The sequence below is a fragment of the Bufo bufo genome, chromosome 5, assembly GCF_905171765.1.
Source record: "Bufo bufo chromosome 5, aBufBuf1.1, whole genome shotgun sequence".
Taxonomy (NCBI): Eukaryota; Metazoa; Chordata; class Amphibia; order Anura; family Bufonidae; genus Bufo; species Bufo bufo.
The window spans coordinates 508,426,697-508,443,957 of NC_053393.1; the positions used below are offsets into that span (position 1 = coordinate 508,426,697).

The 17,261-nt window shown below is 47.0% G+C and overlaps 1 protein-coding gene across 1 annotated transcript in view; it reads right to left on the minus strand.

Moving 5' to 3' along the window:
• Window positions 1–17,261, minus strand: part of GPR158 (G protein-coupled receptor 158) — a 409,668-nt gene that overhangs the window by 215,523 nt on the left and 176,884 nt on the right. The window contains exon 4 of the mRNA XM_040434051.1: window positions 4,206–4,420. Within this exon, the coding sequence (XP_040289985.1) occupies window positions 4,206–4,420 (215 nt within the window). The remainder of the gene's footprint in view (window positions 1–4,205; window positions 4,421–17,261) is intronic.

Sequence of the window (17,261 nt, forward strand, 5' to 3'; positions counted from 1 at the left end):
AGATGTTTTGGACATGCCATAGATAGAAAATATATTTGGTGATGAAAAGATGATGAAGTCATTTTTCGGGATGATAATGCATCTTGCCAGAGCAAGGAGTGTTACAGCTTTTGTTCAGGAAAGGCATGTCAACTCAATGACATAGCCAGTCAAGAAATAATGCTGTCATATAAGCCTAATGATGAGCAACACAATACTAACTGGAATTATTTTGCTGATAATTTGATGATTTTTTCTCGACATTGAGTGATTCCATATTTCTTCTCTTTCCCTAAAAACATACAGAAGGAGTATTTTAAAGGGGTTCTCCAGGAATTAAGAAAATGTACATTCTTAAATTTTACTTTATTATTAATATATTTCCAAATGCCTTTCATTAGTTATAATGGCTCATTTTGTCTGGGGAGCAATCATTAGGAGAAATAAAATGGCCGCCGTTCTACTAGTGCACACAAAACCTGTCCTAATCACACAGCAGGAAAAGTTACTTTAGAGCAGTGAGCTAAATAGCTGCCTCATCCTCCTCTCTGCTCTACTTTTCAGGAATTATGAACAAGAATAGAGCTTAATAGGAGACATGATGTACAGAGAGGAGGGTAGGGATGTGGATAATGAGCAGCAGTACTTGTATGCAGTCTCTATTATCACAGCCCCACATTACCACTGTTTGTCCTGTCCATCATCTCTGTACTTCATGTCTCCTCGTGAACTCCATTCCCACAGAAATTAATTTGAAGATTTTCTCATTTGTATTCAGGATTCTAAACCCTCACAAGTAGGAGAGCAGGATAAGGCAGACTTCTGAAGTAACTTGTCCTGTGTGATTAGGACAGGTTTTGAGTGAAGTAATAGGATGGTGGCCATTTTATTTTTCCTAATGATTGCTCACCGGACAAAATGATACATTATAACTAATGAAAGGTAATTGGGAATATATTTATAATAAAGCAATATTTAGGTATTTTTTTTAATTCCTGGAGAACCCCTTTAAGCTAAGGAAGCGTAAGCTATAAAGCAGCAGGAGGCAGTTTTTCCTGGCCATAACTTTTTTTATTTTTCTGTTTAGGGAGCTGTATAAGGGCTTTTTTGGAGAGTGGGGGGGAGCAAATTGTCATTTTAGTGACACCATGTTGGGGTACATATACATTAACCTCTATTAACAAATTTTTCACTCCATAAGATGCGCTTTTCCCCCCAAAAGTAGGGAAATACTAATGAGCGCTTCCATTATATTAGTGCTCATTAGTACACAGTAGAACCAGGGAGCGACGAATAAAGCTGTCCTGGTGCTGGCTGGACTCGCCACTCCCTGGTCTTCTGCCGGGCGCCTGCTGTGCTGTGTCCTAACCTTGTACAGCATCAGGACGTAGCGCACTATGACCTGATGTCATGCAAGATCAGGTCGCAGTGCAGCGGGGTACTGGCTGAACACCAGGGAGCTATGAGTGCAGGAAGAGCTCACTGGATCTTGCGAGTGGCAACGCCATCCACAGCAGGAGATGTAAGGTAATTTATTTGTTTTATGTCTGATCTGAGGTCTGATGGGGGTCTGATCTGAGTTTTGATGAGAAATGGGGATCTTATTTGCGGGTCTGATATGAGGTCTGTTGAAAAATTGGGATCTGATTTGGGGGTCTGATCTGAGGTCTGATAAAGAACAGGGATCTGATTTGAGGTCTGATCTGAGGTTTCATGAGGATTGGGGTCTGATCAAGATTTTGGGTCTGATCTGAAGTCTGATGAAGATTGTAGGGTCTTATTTTGGAGTCTAATGAAGATTGGGGTTTGATCAAGTTCTGATGAGGGTTGGGGGTCTGATGATGATTGAGGATCTGATCTGAGGTCTGATTTTCCTCCTCTAAATCCTAGGTGCGTCTTATGGTCAGGTGTATATTATGGAGTGAAAATTGTGGTATTATTGGGGTAGTAATGGGAAAAAGCAGTTCTCATTATGTTACCACATTCCATGACCAAGAACTCATTAATTTTGCACTGTTGTAGCTGTATGAGGGCTTGTTTTTGCTCATCGATATGTGGTTTTCATTAGTACCATTTTTGGGGGTACACGGGACTTATTGATTAACATTTTGTTTTTAGACGAGGGTGAATAGCAAAAAGAAGTTTCATTATTTTTAGAATTTTTTTACGTTGTTCGCATGGCGGTTTAGCCGCATAGGCACTGTCCCTTTCCAGACCCACTTTTTTTATTACAAGTGCAGCAATAAACATACACCCTGTACAGAATTATTAGGCAAATGAGTATTTTGACCACATCATCCTCTTTATGCATGTTGTCTTTCTCCAAGCTGTATAGGCTCGAAAGCCTACTACCAATTAAGCATATTAGGTGATGTGCATCTCTGTAATGAGAAGGGGTGTGGTCTAATGACATCAACACCCTATATCAGGTGTGCATAATTATTAGGCAAAATGGGTCAAAAGAAGGACTTGACAGGCTCAGAAAAGTCAAACATAGTGAGATATCTTGCAGAGGGATGCAGCACTCTTAAAATTGCAAAGCTTCTGAAGCGTGATCATCGAACAATCAAGCGTTTCATTCAAAATAGTCAACAGGGTCGCAAGAAGCGTGTGGAAAAACCAAGGCGCAAAATACCTGCCCATGAACTGAGAAAAGTCAAGCGTGCAGCTGCCAAAATGCCACTTGCCACCAGTTTGGCCATATTTCAGAGCTGCAACATCACTGGAGTGCCCAAAAGCACAAGGTGTGCAATACTCAGAGACATGGCCAAGGTAAGAAAGGCTGAAAGACGACCACCACTGAACAAGACACACAAGCTGAAACGTCAAGACTGGGCCAAGAAATATCTCAAGGTTTTATGGACTGATGAAATGAGAGTGAGTCTTGATGGGCCAGATGGATGGGCCTGTGGCTGGATTGGTAAAGGGCAGAGAGCTCCAGTCCGACTCAGACGCCAGCAAGGTGGAGGTGGAGTACTGGTTTGGGTTGGTATCATCAAAGATGAGTTTGTGGGGCCTTTTCGGGTTGAGGATGGAGTCAAGCTCAACTCCCAGTCCTACTGCCAGTTCCTGGAAGACACCTTCTTCAAGCAGTGGTACAGGAAGAAGTCTGCATCCTTCAAGAAAAACATGATTTTCATGCAGGACAATGCTCCATCACACGCGTCCAAGTACTCCACAGCGTGGCTGGCAAGAAAGGGTATAAAAGAAGAAAATCTAATGACATGGCCTCCTTGTTCACCTGATCTGAACCCCATTGAGAACCTGTGGTCCATCATCAAATGTGAGATTTACAAGGAGGGAAAACAGTACACCTCTCTGAACAGTGTCTGGGAGGCTGTGGTTGCTGCTGCACGCAATGTTGATGGTGAACAGATCAAAACACTGACAGAATCCATGGATGGCAGGCTTTTGAGTGTCCTTACAAAGAAAGGTGGCTATATTGGTCACTAATTTGTTTTTGTTTTGTTTTTGAATGTCAGAAATGTATTGTTTTTTGTTAAGTTGCCTAATAATTATGCACAGTAATAGTCACCTGCACACACAGATATCACCCTAAAATAGCTAAAACTAAAAACAAACTAAAAACTACTTCCAAAAATATTCAGCTTTGATATTAATGAGTTTTTTGGGTTCATTGAGAACATGGTTGTTGTTCAAAAATAAAATTAATCCCCAAAAATACAACTTGCCTAATAATTCTGCACTCCCTGTACAAATGAAATCACTAAATTGTGTGCACTTTACTTAACCTTATCCATTTGAGCTTGAAGAGGCCACCGTGGCCATCTTGCTTGAAGATCCAGCGCGAAATTTAGTGTAGGGTGTTGTCACCACGCCGGCAAGTGCGCTGGATCTTTAAGCAAGACTGCCACAGCGGCCTCTTCGTGCTCAAATGAATAAGGTAAGTTATATTAAAAAAAAAAATTATGATTAACCCTTGAAAGACCTTAATATTAATCTCAGATGCCGTGATTAGCAATGAACGCGTATCTGAGGGGTTCAATGACGGGAGGGGGGGTTGGTGCAATGGCCGTTCCCCATCTTTGCACCCGTTACTTACAAAGAAATGTGCTTTGTGACTAAGTAATTTGCCACAGAGCAATTTTTTTTTAAAGAACTTCACTCATCACTGATATTCACCACTCTCTCCATCTGGTAAACTACTGGTAGATTTAACATATCCAGCAGAATCTGTAGTTATTAGAATACATAATAGTGCTTACCTTTGCTCTACGGAAATGATAGACCACAAGCATGCTTATGAAGTTTAGCAGCATGCAGAAAGCCTGGAACGAGATGACAGCAATCCGCAAATTCTTGTCCTCCTGCGCATAGCAGGGTGCATCAGCCGTACAGTATGAACAATCTTCCCTGCAGGGTAGACACTTATATTCCTCTTCAGATATTTCTCGAGAAAACTGCTTCTCTTCGGTCTGCCCTATAGGGATGAAAATAATCATTGTGAATACATGACATCGGACATAGACTTTGTAAATAGTCGTGAGCATCTACAAAAGAAAAAAGCCCAAAGGAAGAACATTGGTGTGGTCCATGGTAATCAATTGTTTCCTTATGAAATGTTGCAGGTGCCTGACTGTTTCTATGGGCAACACATTAAGTTTTCACTGTTTTTCATATATATATATCATAATTCTTATCTTTGCTTATAAGGGTTTTCTGGGAGTTTAGTATTGACGGTCTATCTTCAGGATAGGTCATCAATATCTGATCATTGGGGATCCAACTCCTGGCACCCCTGCTAAAAAGCTCTTTCAAGGCCAATGACATCACATACATTGGTCACATGGCCCAATTTGAAACTCAGTCTGCAATACCAAGTGCAGCTACTATATATATATATATATATATATATATATATATATATATACACACACAGACAAATTAAATTGATGGTTAATGCGTTAAGGCAAGAAAAACTTTTTAATGGATTTCAATGGCTTTAGTCACGAGATAACCGAGATAACACTGTGATGGACATAATGATATATATGGTAATGAATATGATATGCTATATGATAACAAAAATAAATAAATAATAATAATCAATAATTGGCATATTCCAGGGTTTCATTGAATCCATAGGGGGTTAGGCTACTTTCACACTAGCAGCAGGACAGATCCGACAGGCTGTTCACCCTGTCGTATCCGTCCTGCCGATATTTCGCCGTGCCGCCGGATTGCCGCTCCATCCCCATTGACTATAATAGGGACGGGGCAGAGCTCCGGCGCAGCACGGCGAGAGGCCGCCGGACTAAAAGTACTACATGTCCGACTTTAGTCAATAAGGATGGAGCGGCAGTCCGGCGGCACGGCGAAATAGCGGCAGGACGGATCCGACTGGGTGAACAGCCTGTCGGATCCGTCCTGCCGCTAGTGTAAAAGTACCCTTAGGGTCCATTTACACGTCCGTTTTGGTGTTCCGCATCCGTTCCGATTAAAAACGGAACGTTATGCGGATCCATTCATTTTCAATGGAATCCGCAAATATTCGGACAGCACTCATGGTGCTCTCCGATTCCGTGATTCCGTTCCGTTCCGTGGGTTCCGTTATTCGGATCCTGGAAAAAAATATACCCTGTCCTACTATTTGTCCGATTTTGCGTTCCGTCATCCCATTCTAGTCAATAGATCCGTCAAAAATGCGGAAGACATGCTAAAAGCATCCTCATGTCATCCAGATTTTCGGATCCGCAAAAAACAGGAACGTTTATCTGGAAAGGTAAAAATACTGACGTGTGAATGCACCCTTAGAGTGTTACTGAAAAATCTAAAACATCTCCTTTCTGCAGAGCTGTACGTAGGAATTTTATATCCAATCTATAGGTGTTAATTTGAACCCACTGGGATCCCCATTATGATTCTCCGAAAAGTGTTTAGATACACTGTGTTTCAGGTACTGACGGTTAATATTTGAATGATGTTGGTTCAGTCGTTGTAAATCTAAAGCAATTTGGGCGTGATGGAGCTAACAGATTCTTTAATGTAGGAGCTCTGCAAAAAATTAGAGTTGGTTGCTTAGGTAGATCATCCCCTATAATGGGGTCCTTAAGAAGAATGGACCAATGTTTTCTTAAAGTTTGTTTGAGTCGACTGTGATCTGAATTAAATCTAGTAATGAAATTGGAGCGATATGCTCCATTGTTTTCTTTGTGGGCCCGTGGTTTTAGACATTCAGTCTGGCTTTTCTGCATAATTTTTTCTTTAGAGTCTTGGATAAGACCAGAAGGATAACCTTTATCCAAAAATCTATTCTGTATGGTAGTTAGTTGATTTTCAAGTGTAGTGTTGTCAGAACAGTTTCTCCATACTCTTTTCATTTGGCCATATGAAATATTAAGTTTCCATTTCTTGTAATGGCAACCATGAAAATCTAAATAACTGTTATCGTCTACACTTTTAAAATGAGTACTGGTAGTGATGTGGTTGTTTGCAGAGGACAGATCAATTTCCAAGAAAATTGCAGTATGGGGGTCTATGTGGGATATAAATGTTAAGTTCCAAGATATGGAATTAATCTCCTTAATGAAACTTTCCAATGTCCTGAGGTCACCTCGCCAGATAAAAAGGATGTCATCAATGTATCTTTTATAAAATCTGATGTTGGTAGAGTTGAGCGAACACCTGGATGTTCAGGTTCGAGATGTTCGGCCGAGGAGAGAGGTCGCGTAACAGAGAATCTGGCTTCATGTCAGCACAGAATAAGTCTTCATGTCATAGCAGAGAATCAGGCTTCACGTCACCCACCACTGGAACAGGCCACTGTCACACATTTAGGCCCCGGCACCCAGACAGAGGAGAGCGGTCCCGTAACAGAGAATCTGGCCTTATGTCAGCGCAGAATCAGTCTTCATGTCATAGCAGAGAATCAGGCTTCACGTCACCCACCACTGGAACAGGCCACTGTCACATATTTAGGCCCAGGCACCCAGGCAGAGGAGAGAGGTCCTGTAACAGAGAATCTGGCCTTATGTCAGCGCAGAATCAGTCTTCATGTCATAGCAGAGAATCAGGCTTCACGTCACCCACCACTGGAACAGGCCACTGTCACACATTTAGGCCCAGGCACCAAGACAGAGTAGAGAGGTCCTGTAACAGAGATTCTGACCTTATGTCAGCACAGAATCTGTCTTCATGTCATAGCAGAGAATCAGGCATCACGTCACCCACCACTGGAACAGGCCACTGTCACACATTTAGGCCCCGGCACCCAGACAGAGGAGAGAGGTCCTGTAACAGAGAATCTGGCCTTATGTCAGCACAGAATCTGTCTTCATGTCATAGCAGAGAATCAGGCATCACGTCACCCACCACTGGAACAGGCCACTGTCACACATTTAGGCCCCGGCACCCAGACAGAGGAGAGAGGTCCTGTAACAGAGAATCTGGCCTTATGTCAGCACAGAATCTGTCTTCATGTCATAGCAGAGAATCAGGCATCACAACACCCACCACTGGAACAGGCCACTGTCACACATTTAGGCCCAGGCACCCAGGCAGAGGAGAGAGGTCCCGTAACAGAGAATCTGGCCTTATGTCAGCGCAGAATCAGTCTTCATGTCATAGCAGAGAATCAGGCTTCACGTCACCCACCACTGGAACAGGCCACTGTCACACATTTAGGCCCCGGCACCCAGACAGAGGAGAGAGGTCCCGTAACAGAGAATCTGGCCTTATGTCAGCGCAGAATCAGTCTTCATGTCATAGCAGAGAATCAGGCTTCACGTCACCCACCACTGGAATAGGTCACTGTCACACATTTAGGCGCAGGCACCCAGGCAGAGGAGAGAGGTCCCGTAACAGAGAATCTGGCCTTATGTTAGCGCAGAATCTTTCTTCATGTCATAGCAGAGAATCAGGCTTCACGTCACCCACCACTGGAACAGGCCACTGTCACACATTTAGGCCCAGGCGCCCAGACAGAGGAGAGAGGTCCCGTAACAGAGAATCTGGCCTTATGTCAGCGCAGAATCAGTCTTCATGTTATAGCAGAGAATCAGGCTTCACGTCACCCACCACTGGAACAGGCCACTGTCACACATTTAGGCCCCGGCACCCAGACAGAGGAGAGAGGTCCTGTAACAGAGAATCTGGCCTTATGTCAGCACAGAATCTGTCTTCCTTTCATAGCAGAGAATCAGGCATCACGTCACCCACCACTGGAACAGGCCACTGTCACACATTTAGGCCCAGGCACCCAGACAGAGGAGAGAGGTCCTGTAACAGAGAATCTGGCCTTATGTCAGTGCAGAATCAGTCTTCATGTCATAGCAGAGAATCAGGCTTCACGTCACCCACCACTGGAACAGGCCACTGTCACACATTTAGGCCCCGGCACCCAGACAGAGAAGAGAGGTCCTGTAACAGAGAATCTGGCCTTATGTCAGCACAGAATCTGTCTTCATGTCATAGCAGAGAATCAGGCATCACGTCACCCACCACTGGAACAGGCCACTGTCACACATTTAGGCCCAGGCACCCAGGCAGAGGAGGGAGGTCCCGTAACAGAGAATCTGGCCTTATGTCAGCGCAGAATCAGTCTTCATGTCATAGCAGAGAATCAGGCTTCACGTCACCCACCACTGGAACAGGCCACTGTCACACATTTAGGCCCCGGAACCCAGACAGAGGAGAGAGGTCCTGTAACAGAGAATCTGGCCTTATGTCAGCACAGAATCTGTCTTCATGTCATAGCAGAGAATCAGGCATCACGTCACCCACCACTGGAACAGGCCACTGTCACACATTTAGGCCCAGGCACCCAGGCAGAGGAGAGAGGTCCCGTAACAGAGAATCTGGCCTTATGTCAGCGCAGAATCAGTCTTCATGTCATAGCAGAGAATCAGGCATCACGTCACCCACCACTGGAACAGGCCACTGTCACACATTTAGGCCCCGGCACCCAGACAGAGGAGAGAGGTCCTGTAACAGAGAATCTGGCCTTATGTCAGCACAGAATCTGTCTTCATGTCATAGCAGAGAATTAGGCTTCACGTCACCCACCACTGGAACAGGCCACTGTCACACATTTAGGCCCAGGCACCCAGGCAGAGGAGAGAGGTCCCGTAACACAGAATCTGGCCTTATGTCAGCACAGAATATGTCTTCATGTCATAGCAGAGAATCAGGCATCACGTCACCCACCACTGGAACAGGCCACTGTCACACATTTAGGCCCAGGCACCCAGGCAGAGGAGAGAGGTCCCGTAACAGAGAATCTGGCCTTATGTCAGCGCAGAATCAGTCTTCATGTCATAGCAGAGAATCAGGCTTCACGTCACCCACCACTGGAACAGGCCACTGTCACACATTTAGGCCCCGGCACCCAGACAGAGGAGAGAGGTCCCGTAACAGAGAATCTGGCCTTATGTCAGCGCAGAATCAGTCTTCATGTTATAGCAGAGAATCAGGCTTCACGTCACCCACCACTGGAACAGGCCACTGTCACACATTTAGGCCCCGGCACCCAGACAGAGGAGAGAGGTCCTGTAACAGAGAATCTGGCCTTATGTCAGCACAGAATCTGTCTTCATGTCATAGCAGAGAATCAGGCATCACGTCACCCACCACTGGAACAGGCCACTGTCACACATTTAGGCCCAGGCACCCAGACAGAGGAGAGAGGTCCCGTAACAGAGAATCTGGCCTTATGACAGCGCAGAATCAGTCTTCATGTCATAGCAGAGAATCAGGCTTCACGTCACCCACCACTGGAACAGGCCACTGTCACACATTTAGGCCCTGGCACCCAGACAGAGAAGAGAGGTCCTGTAACAGAGAATCTGGCCTTATGTCAGCACAGAATCTGTCTTCATGTCATAGCAGAGAATCAGGCATCACGTCACCCACCACTGGAACAGGCCACTGTCACACATTTAGGCCCAGGCACCCAGGCAGAGGAGAGAGGTCCCGTAACAGAGAATCTGGCCTTATGTCAGCGCAGAATCAGTCTTCATGTCATAGCAGAGAATCAGGCTTCACGTCACCCACCACTGGAACAGGCCACTGTCACACATTTAGGCCCCGGCACCCAGACAGAGGAGAGAGGTCCTGTAACAGAGAATCTGGCCTTATGTCAGCACAGAATCTGTCTTCATGTCATAGCAGAGAATCAGGCATCACGTCACCCACCACTGGAACAGGCCACTGTCACACATTTAGGCCCAGGCACCCAGGCAGAGGAGAGAGGTCCCGTAACAGAGAATCTGGCCTTATGTCAGCGCAGAATCAGTCTTCATGTCATAGCAGAGAATCAGGCTTCACGTCACCCACCACTGGAACAGGCCACTGTCACACATTTAGGCCCAGGCACTCAGGCAGAGGAGAGAGGTCCCGTAACAGAGAATCTGGCCTTATGTCAGCGCAGAATCAGTCTTCATGTCATAGCAGAGAATCAGGCTTCACGTCACCCACCACTGGAACAGGCCACTGTCACACATTTAGGCCCAGGCACCCAGACAGAGGAGAGAGGTCCTGTAACAGAGAATCTGGCCTTATGTCAGCACAGAATCTGTCTTCATGTCATAGCAGAGAATCAGGCATCACGTCACCCACCACTGGAACAGGCCACTGTCACACATTTAGGCCCAGGCACCCAGGCAGAGGAGAGAGGTCCCGTAACAGAGAATCTGGCCTTATGTCAGCGCAGAATCAGTCTTCATGTCATAGCAGAGAATCAGGCTTCACGTCACCCACCACTGGAACAGGCCACTGTCACATATTTAGGCCCAGGCACCCAGGCAGAGGAGAGAGGTCGCGTAACAGAGAATCTGGCTTCATATCAGCACAGAATAAGTCTTCATGTCATAGCAGAGAATCAGGCATCACGTCACCCACCACTGGAACAGGCCACTATCACACATTTAGGCCCCGGCACCCAGACAGAGGAGAGGTTCATTCAACTTTGGGTTGCCCCGCAATATAATGGTAAAATGAAATTAAAAATAGTATTGAATGAGGAAGTGCCCTGGAGTAGAATAATATATTGTTAAGGGGAGGTAGTTAATATCTAATCTGCACAAGGGATGGACAGGTCCTGTGGGATTCATGCCTGGTTCATTTTTATGAACGTCAGCTTGTCCACATTGGCTGTAGACAGGCGGCTGCGTTTTTCTGTAATGACGCCCCCTGCCGTACTGAATACACGTTCAGACAAAACGCTGGCCGCCGGGCAGGCCAGCACCTCCAAGGCTTAATAGGCTAGCTCTGGCCACGTGGACAATTTGGAGACCCAGAAGTTTAATGGGGCCGAACCATCAGTCAGTACGTGGAGGGGTGTGCACAGGTACTGTTCCACCATGTTAGTGAAATGTTGCCTCCTGCTAACACGTTCCGTATCAGGTGGTGGTGCACTTAGCTGTGGCGTGGTGACAAAACTTTTCCACATCTCTGCCATGTTAACCCTGCCCTCAGAGGAGCTGGGCGTGACACAGCTGCGTTGGCGACCTCTTGCTCCTCCTCTGCCTTCGCCTTGGGCTTCCACTGGTTCCCCTGTGACATTTGGGAATGCTCTCAGTAGCGCGTCTACCAACGTGCGCTTGTACTCGCGCATCTTCCTATCACGCTCCAGTGTAGGAAGTAAGGTGGGCACATTGTCTTTGTACCGGGGATCCAGCAGGGTGGCAACCCAGTAGTCCGCACACGTTAAAATGTGGGCAACTCTGCTGTCGTTGCGCAGGCACTGCAGCATGTAGTCGCTCATGTGTGCCAGGTTGCCCAGAGGTAAGGACAAGCTGTCCTCTTTGGGAGGCGTATCGTCATCGTCCTGTGTTTCCCCCCAGCCACGCACCAGTGATGGGCCCGAGCTGCTTTGGGTGCCACCCCGCTGTGAACATGCTTTATCCTCATCCTCCTCCTCCTCCTCCTCCTCATCCTCGTCCTCCTCATCCTCCAGTAGTGGGCCCTGTTTGGCCACATTTGTACCTGGCCTCTGGTTTTGCAAAAAACCTCCCTCTGAGTCACTTCGAAGAGACTGGCCTGAAAGTGCTAAAAATGACCCCTCTTCCTCCTCTTCCTCCTGGGCCACCTCCTCTTCCATCATCGCCCTAAGTGTTTTCTCAAGGAGACATAGAAGTGGTATTGTAACGCTGATAACGGCGTCATCGCCACTGACCATGTTGGTGGAGTACTCGAAACAGCGCAACAGGGCACACAGGTCTCGCATGGAGGCCCAGTCATTGGTGGTGAAGTGTGTCTGATCCACAGTGCGACAGACCCATGCGTGCTGCAGCTGAAACTCCACTATGGCCTGCTGCTGCTTGCACAGTCTGTCCAGCATATGCAAGGTGGAGTTCCACCTGGTGGGTATGTCGCATATGAGGCGGTGAGCGGGAAGGCCGAAGTTATGCTGTAGCGCAGACAGGCGAGCAGCGGCAGGGTGTGAACGCCGGAAGCGCGAACAGACGGCCCGCACTTTATGCAGCAGCTCTGACATGTCGGGGTAGTTGCGAATGAACTTCTGCACCACCAAATTCAGCACATGCGCCAGGCAAGGGATGTGCGTCAAACCGGCTAGTCCCAGAGCTGCAACGAGATTTCGCCCATTATCGCACACCACCAGGCCGGGCTTGAGGCTCACCGGCAGCAACCACTCGTCGGTCTGTTGTTCTATACCCCGCCACAACTCCTGTGCGGTGTGGGGCCTGTCCCCCAAACATATGAGTTTTAGAATGGCCTGCTGACGTTTACCCCGTGCTGTGCTGAAGTTAGTGGTGAAGGTGTGTGGCTGACTGGATGAGCAGGTGGAAGAAGAGGAGGAGGAAGCTGAGTAGGAGGAGGAGGAGACAGGAGGCAAAGAATGTTGCCCTGCGATCCTTGGCGGTGGAAGGACGTGCGCCAAACAGCTCTCCACCTGGGGCCCAGCCGCCACTACATTTACCCAGTGTGCAGTTAGGGAGATAAAGCGTCCTTGGCCGTGCTTACTGGTCCACGTATCTGTGGTTAGGTGGACCTTGCCACAGATGGCGTTGCGCAGTGCACACTTGATTTTATCGGACACTTGTTTGTGCAGGGAAGGCACGGCTCTCTTGGAGAAGTAGTGGCGGCTGGGAACAACATACTGTGGGACAGCAAGTGACATGAGCTGTTTGAAGCTGTGTGTGTCCACCAGCCTAAATGACAGCATTTCATAGGCCAGTATTTTAGAAATGCTGGCATTCAGGGCCAGGGATCGAGGGTGGCTAGGTGGGAATTTACGCTTTCTCTCAAATGTTTGTGAGATGGAGAGCTGAACGCTGCTGTGTGACATGGTTGAGATGCTTGGTGACGCAGGTGGTGGTGTTGGTGGTACATCCCATGTTTGCTGGGCGGCAGGTGCCAACGTTCCTCCAGAGGCAGAGGAAGAGGCCGAGGCGGCGGCAGCAGCAGAAGAGGCCGAGGCGGCAGCAGCAGAAGAGGCAACAGGGGGAGCCTGAGTGACTTCCTTGTTTTTAAGGTGTTTACTCCACTGCAGTTCATGCTTTGCATGCAGGTGCCTGGTCATGCAGGTTGTGCTAAGGTTCAGAACGTTAATGCCTCGCTTCAGGCTCTGATGGCACAGCGTGCAAACCACTCGGGTCTTGTCGTCAGCACATTGTTTGAAGAAGTGCCATGCCAGGGAACGCCTTGAAGCTGCCTTTGGGGTGCTCTGTCCCAGTTGGCGGCGGTCAGTAGCAGGCGGAGTCTCTTGGCGGCGGGTGTTCTGATTTTGCCCACTGCTCCCTCTTTTGCTACGCTGTTGGCTCGGTCTCACCACTGCCTCTTCCTCCGAACTCTGAATGTCAGTGGCACGACCTTCATTCCATGTGGGGTCTAGGACCTCATCGTCCCCTGCATCGTCTTCCACCCAGTCTTGACCCCTGACCTCCTGTTCAGTCTGCACACTGCAGAAAGACGCAGCAGTTGGCACCTGTGTTTCGTCATCATCAGAGACGTGCTGAGGTGGTATTCCCATGTCCTCATTATCAGGAAACATAAGTGGTTGTGCGTTAGTGCATTCTCTCTCTTCCACCCCTGGTGAAGGGCTAGGTGGATGCCCTTGGGAAACCCTGGCAGCAGAGTCTTCAAACAGCATAAGAGACTGCTGCATAACTTGAGGCTCAGACAGTTTCCCTGATATGCATGGGGGTGATGTGACAGACTGATGGGCTTGGTTTTCATGCGCCATCTGTGCGCTTTCTGCAGAAGACTGGGTGGGAGATAATGTGAACGTGCTGGATGCACTGTCGGCCACCCAATTGACTAATGCCTGTACCTGCTCAGGCCTTACCATCCTTAGAACGGCATTGGGCCCCACCAAATATCCCTGTAAATTCTGGCGGCTACTGGGACCTGAGGTAGTTCGTACACTAGGACGTGTGGCTGTGGCAGAACGGCCACGTCCTCTCCCAGCACCAGAGGGTCCACTAACACCACCACGACCATGTCCACGTCCGCGTCCGCGTCACTTATTAGATGTTTTCCTCATTGTTCCCGTTCACCACAATTTTGAGAATGGCAAATTTGGGAATAGTTTTTCAACCCAGAAAAAAAAGTGTGCTTTTACGGTCGCTACAAATAACTTGACCAGCTAAAACAGTACAGATTTGCTTGAATAGAAATGTGAGACCTGTTTTTTTTTTGCACTGTGTGACAGGTTAAGGTTTAATCTCAGAATCAGACTTCTATCTGCACAGTAGCGTGTGTCTTAGGTTTTTCTGAATGACACTATCAGTACCTTCAATGTAAAATATCCTTTTTGGGATAGATTTCAAGTAGGCCTCAAATACCAGAAACTAGTTATTTTGAGAATGGCAAATTTGGGAATAGTTTTTCAACCCAGAAAAAAAAATGTGCTTTTACGGTCACTACAAATAACTTGACCAGCTAAAACAGTACAGATTTGCTTGAATAGAAATGTGAGACCTGTTTTTTTTTGCACTGTGTGACAGGTTAAGGTTTAATCTCAGAATCAGACTTCTATCTGCACGGTAACGTGTGTCTTAGGTTTTTCTGAATGACACTATCAGTACCTTCAATGTAAGATATCCTTTTTGGGATAGATTTCAAGTAGGCCTCATATACCAGAAACTAGTTATTTTGAGAATGGCAAATTTGGGAATAGTTTTTCAACCCAGAACAAAAAGTGTGCTTTTACGGTCACTGCAAATAACTTGACCAGCTAAAACAGTACAGATTTGGTTGAATAGAAATGTCAGGTCTATTTTTTAGGCGCTGGGTGACAGGCTCAACTTGCCCCTGATGTAGTATATGGCCAAAAAATAACCACACTGTTGATGGTTAAATGCACTTGGGTGACACAGGCTCAGCCTGCACCAGATGTAGTATATGGCCAAAAAATAATCAGACTGTTGATGGTTAAATGGACTTCGGTGACACAGGCTCAGCCTGCAGCTGATGTAGTATATGGCCAAAAAATAACCAGACTGTTGATGGTTAAATGCACTTCGGTGACACAGGCTCAGCCTGCAGCTGATGTAGGATATAGCACAAAATAACCACACTATTGATGGTTAAATACACTTGGTGATAGCTTGTGCTGGCGCACCACAAGTCACAAAATGGCCGCCGATCACCCCAGAAAAAAAGTGATCTAAAAACGCTCTGGGCAGCCTCAAAAAAGTGAGCAAGTCAATACTAGCACTTCAATGATCCACAGCTGCAGATCGATCACAGAATGAAGTCTTTTGGAGGAGTTAATCACTGCCTAATCTCGCCCTAACGTCGCAGCTGCAACCTCTCCCTATGCTTCAATCAGCAGAGTGACGTGCAGCGCAACGTGACCCAAGCTTATATAGAGGCTGGGTCACATGCTGCACTGGCCAATCACAGCCATGCCAATAGTAGGCAAGGCTGTGATGGCCTCTTGGGGCAAGTAGTATGACGCTTGTTGATTGGCTGCTTTGCAGCCTTTCAAAAAGCGCCAAGAAAGCGCCGAACACCGAACCCGAACACAGACTTTTACGAAAATGTTCGGGTCCGCGTCACGGACACCCCAAAATTCGGTACGAACCCGAACTATACAGTTCGGGTTCGCTCATCCCTAGATGTTGGTATGGTCAAGGAGTCCCTTATCTGATTTGAACGCTCCCATAAAGAAATTAGCATATGAGGGGGCAAAGTTTGTCCCCATTGCTGTCCCAAGTTTCTGCAGGTAAAAATATCCTCTATATTGAAAGTAATTATGTTTCAATATATAATCTATTGAATCTAATAGAAATTCTCTCTCTTTATGTGGAACATAAAGGTCCTCTATAAGGAAGCATTTAAACTGTGTGTGGTAAGCATTGGGTGTGTCTCTGGGAACCGAAAGGTTAACCCAGACACAGGTTAAGCAGGGTTGATAGCCTTCTTTGTCTATGTTAGCCATAGCTAACATAGACAGATTGTAAAATACGTACTGGGACCTGCTTATACTGGAGTGAGTGAGGTAACCAGTGGGACGCTCACTCTACCCGGGCTTCGGTCCTGGGCTTCCATAGCCCACCACTGCGGGTCACATGGGTTATTACGGCCTAATTTAAAGCTCAGTGTAGAGCTGAGCAGTGTGGCCATACCTGGGAAGCTGACTGCTGAACTACAGAAGGTATTGCATGTGCCACCCAATACTTTCCATTTGAACCTGTGGGCTGGGTAGCTGGTCCCACGTATAGTCAGGGACTGTCTTGTATCCTGTCTGTGCTCCTGCTTCCTGTACAGCTACCAAGTGTCTACCAGAGCGACCCCCCACAACATATATACACTGCTCAAAAAAATAAAGGGAACACAAAAATAACACATCCTAGATCTGAATTAATTAAATATTCTTCTGAAATACTTTGTTCTTTACATAGTTGAATGTGCTGACAACAAAATCACACAAAAATAAAAAAATGGAAATCAAATTTTTCAATCCCTGGAGGTCTGGATTTGGAGTCACCCTCAAAATTAAAGTGGAAAAACACACTACAGGCTGATCCAACTTTGATGTAATGTCCTTAAAACAAGTCAAAATGAGGCTCAGTAGTGTGTGTGGCCTCCACGTGCCTGTATGACCTCCCTACAAGGCCTGTGCATGCTCCTGATGAGGTGGCGGACGGTCTCCTGAGGGATCTCCTCCCAGACCTGGACTAAAGCATCTGCCAACTCCTGGACAGTCTGTGGTGCAACGTGACGTTGGTGGATAGAGCGAGACATGATGTCCCAGATGTGCTCAATTGGATTCAGGTCTGGGGAACGGGCGGGCCAGTCCATAGCATCAATGCCTTCATCTTGCAGGAACTGCTGACACTCTACAGCCACATGAG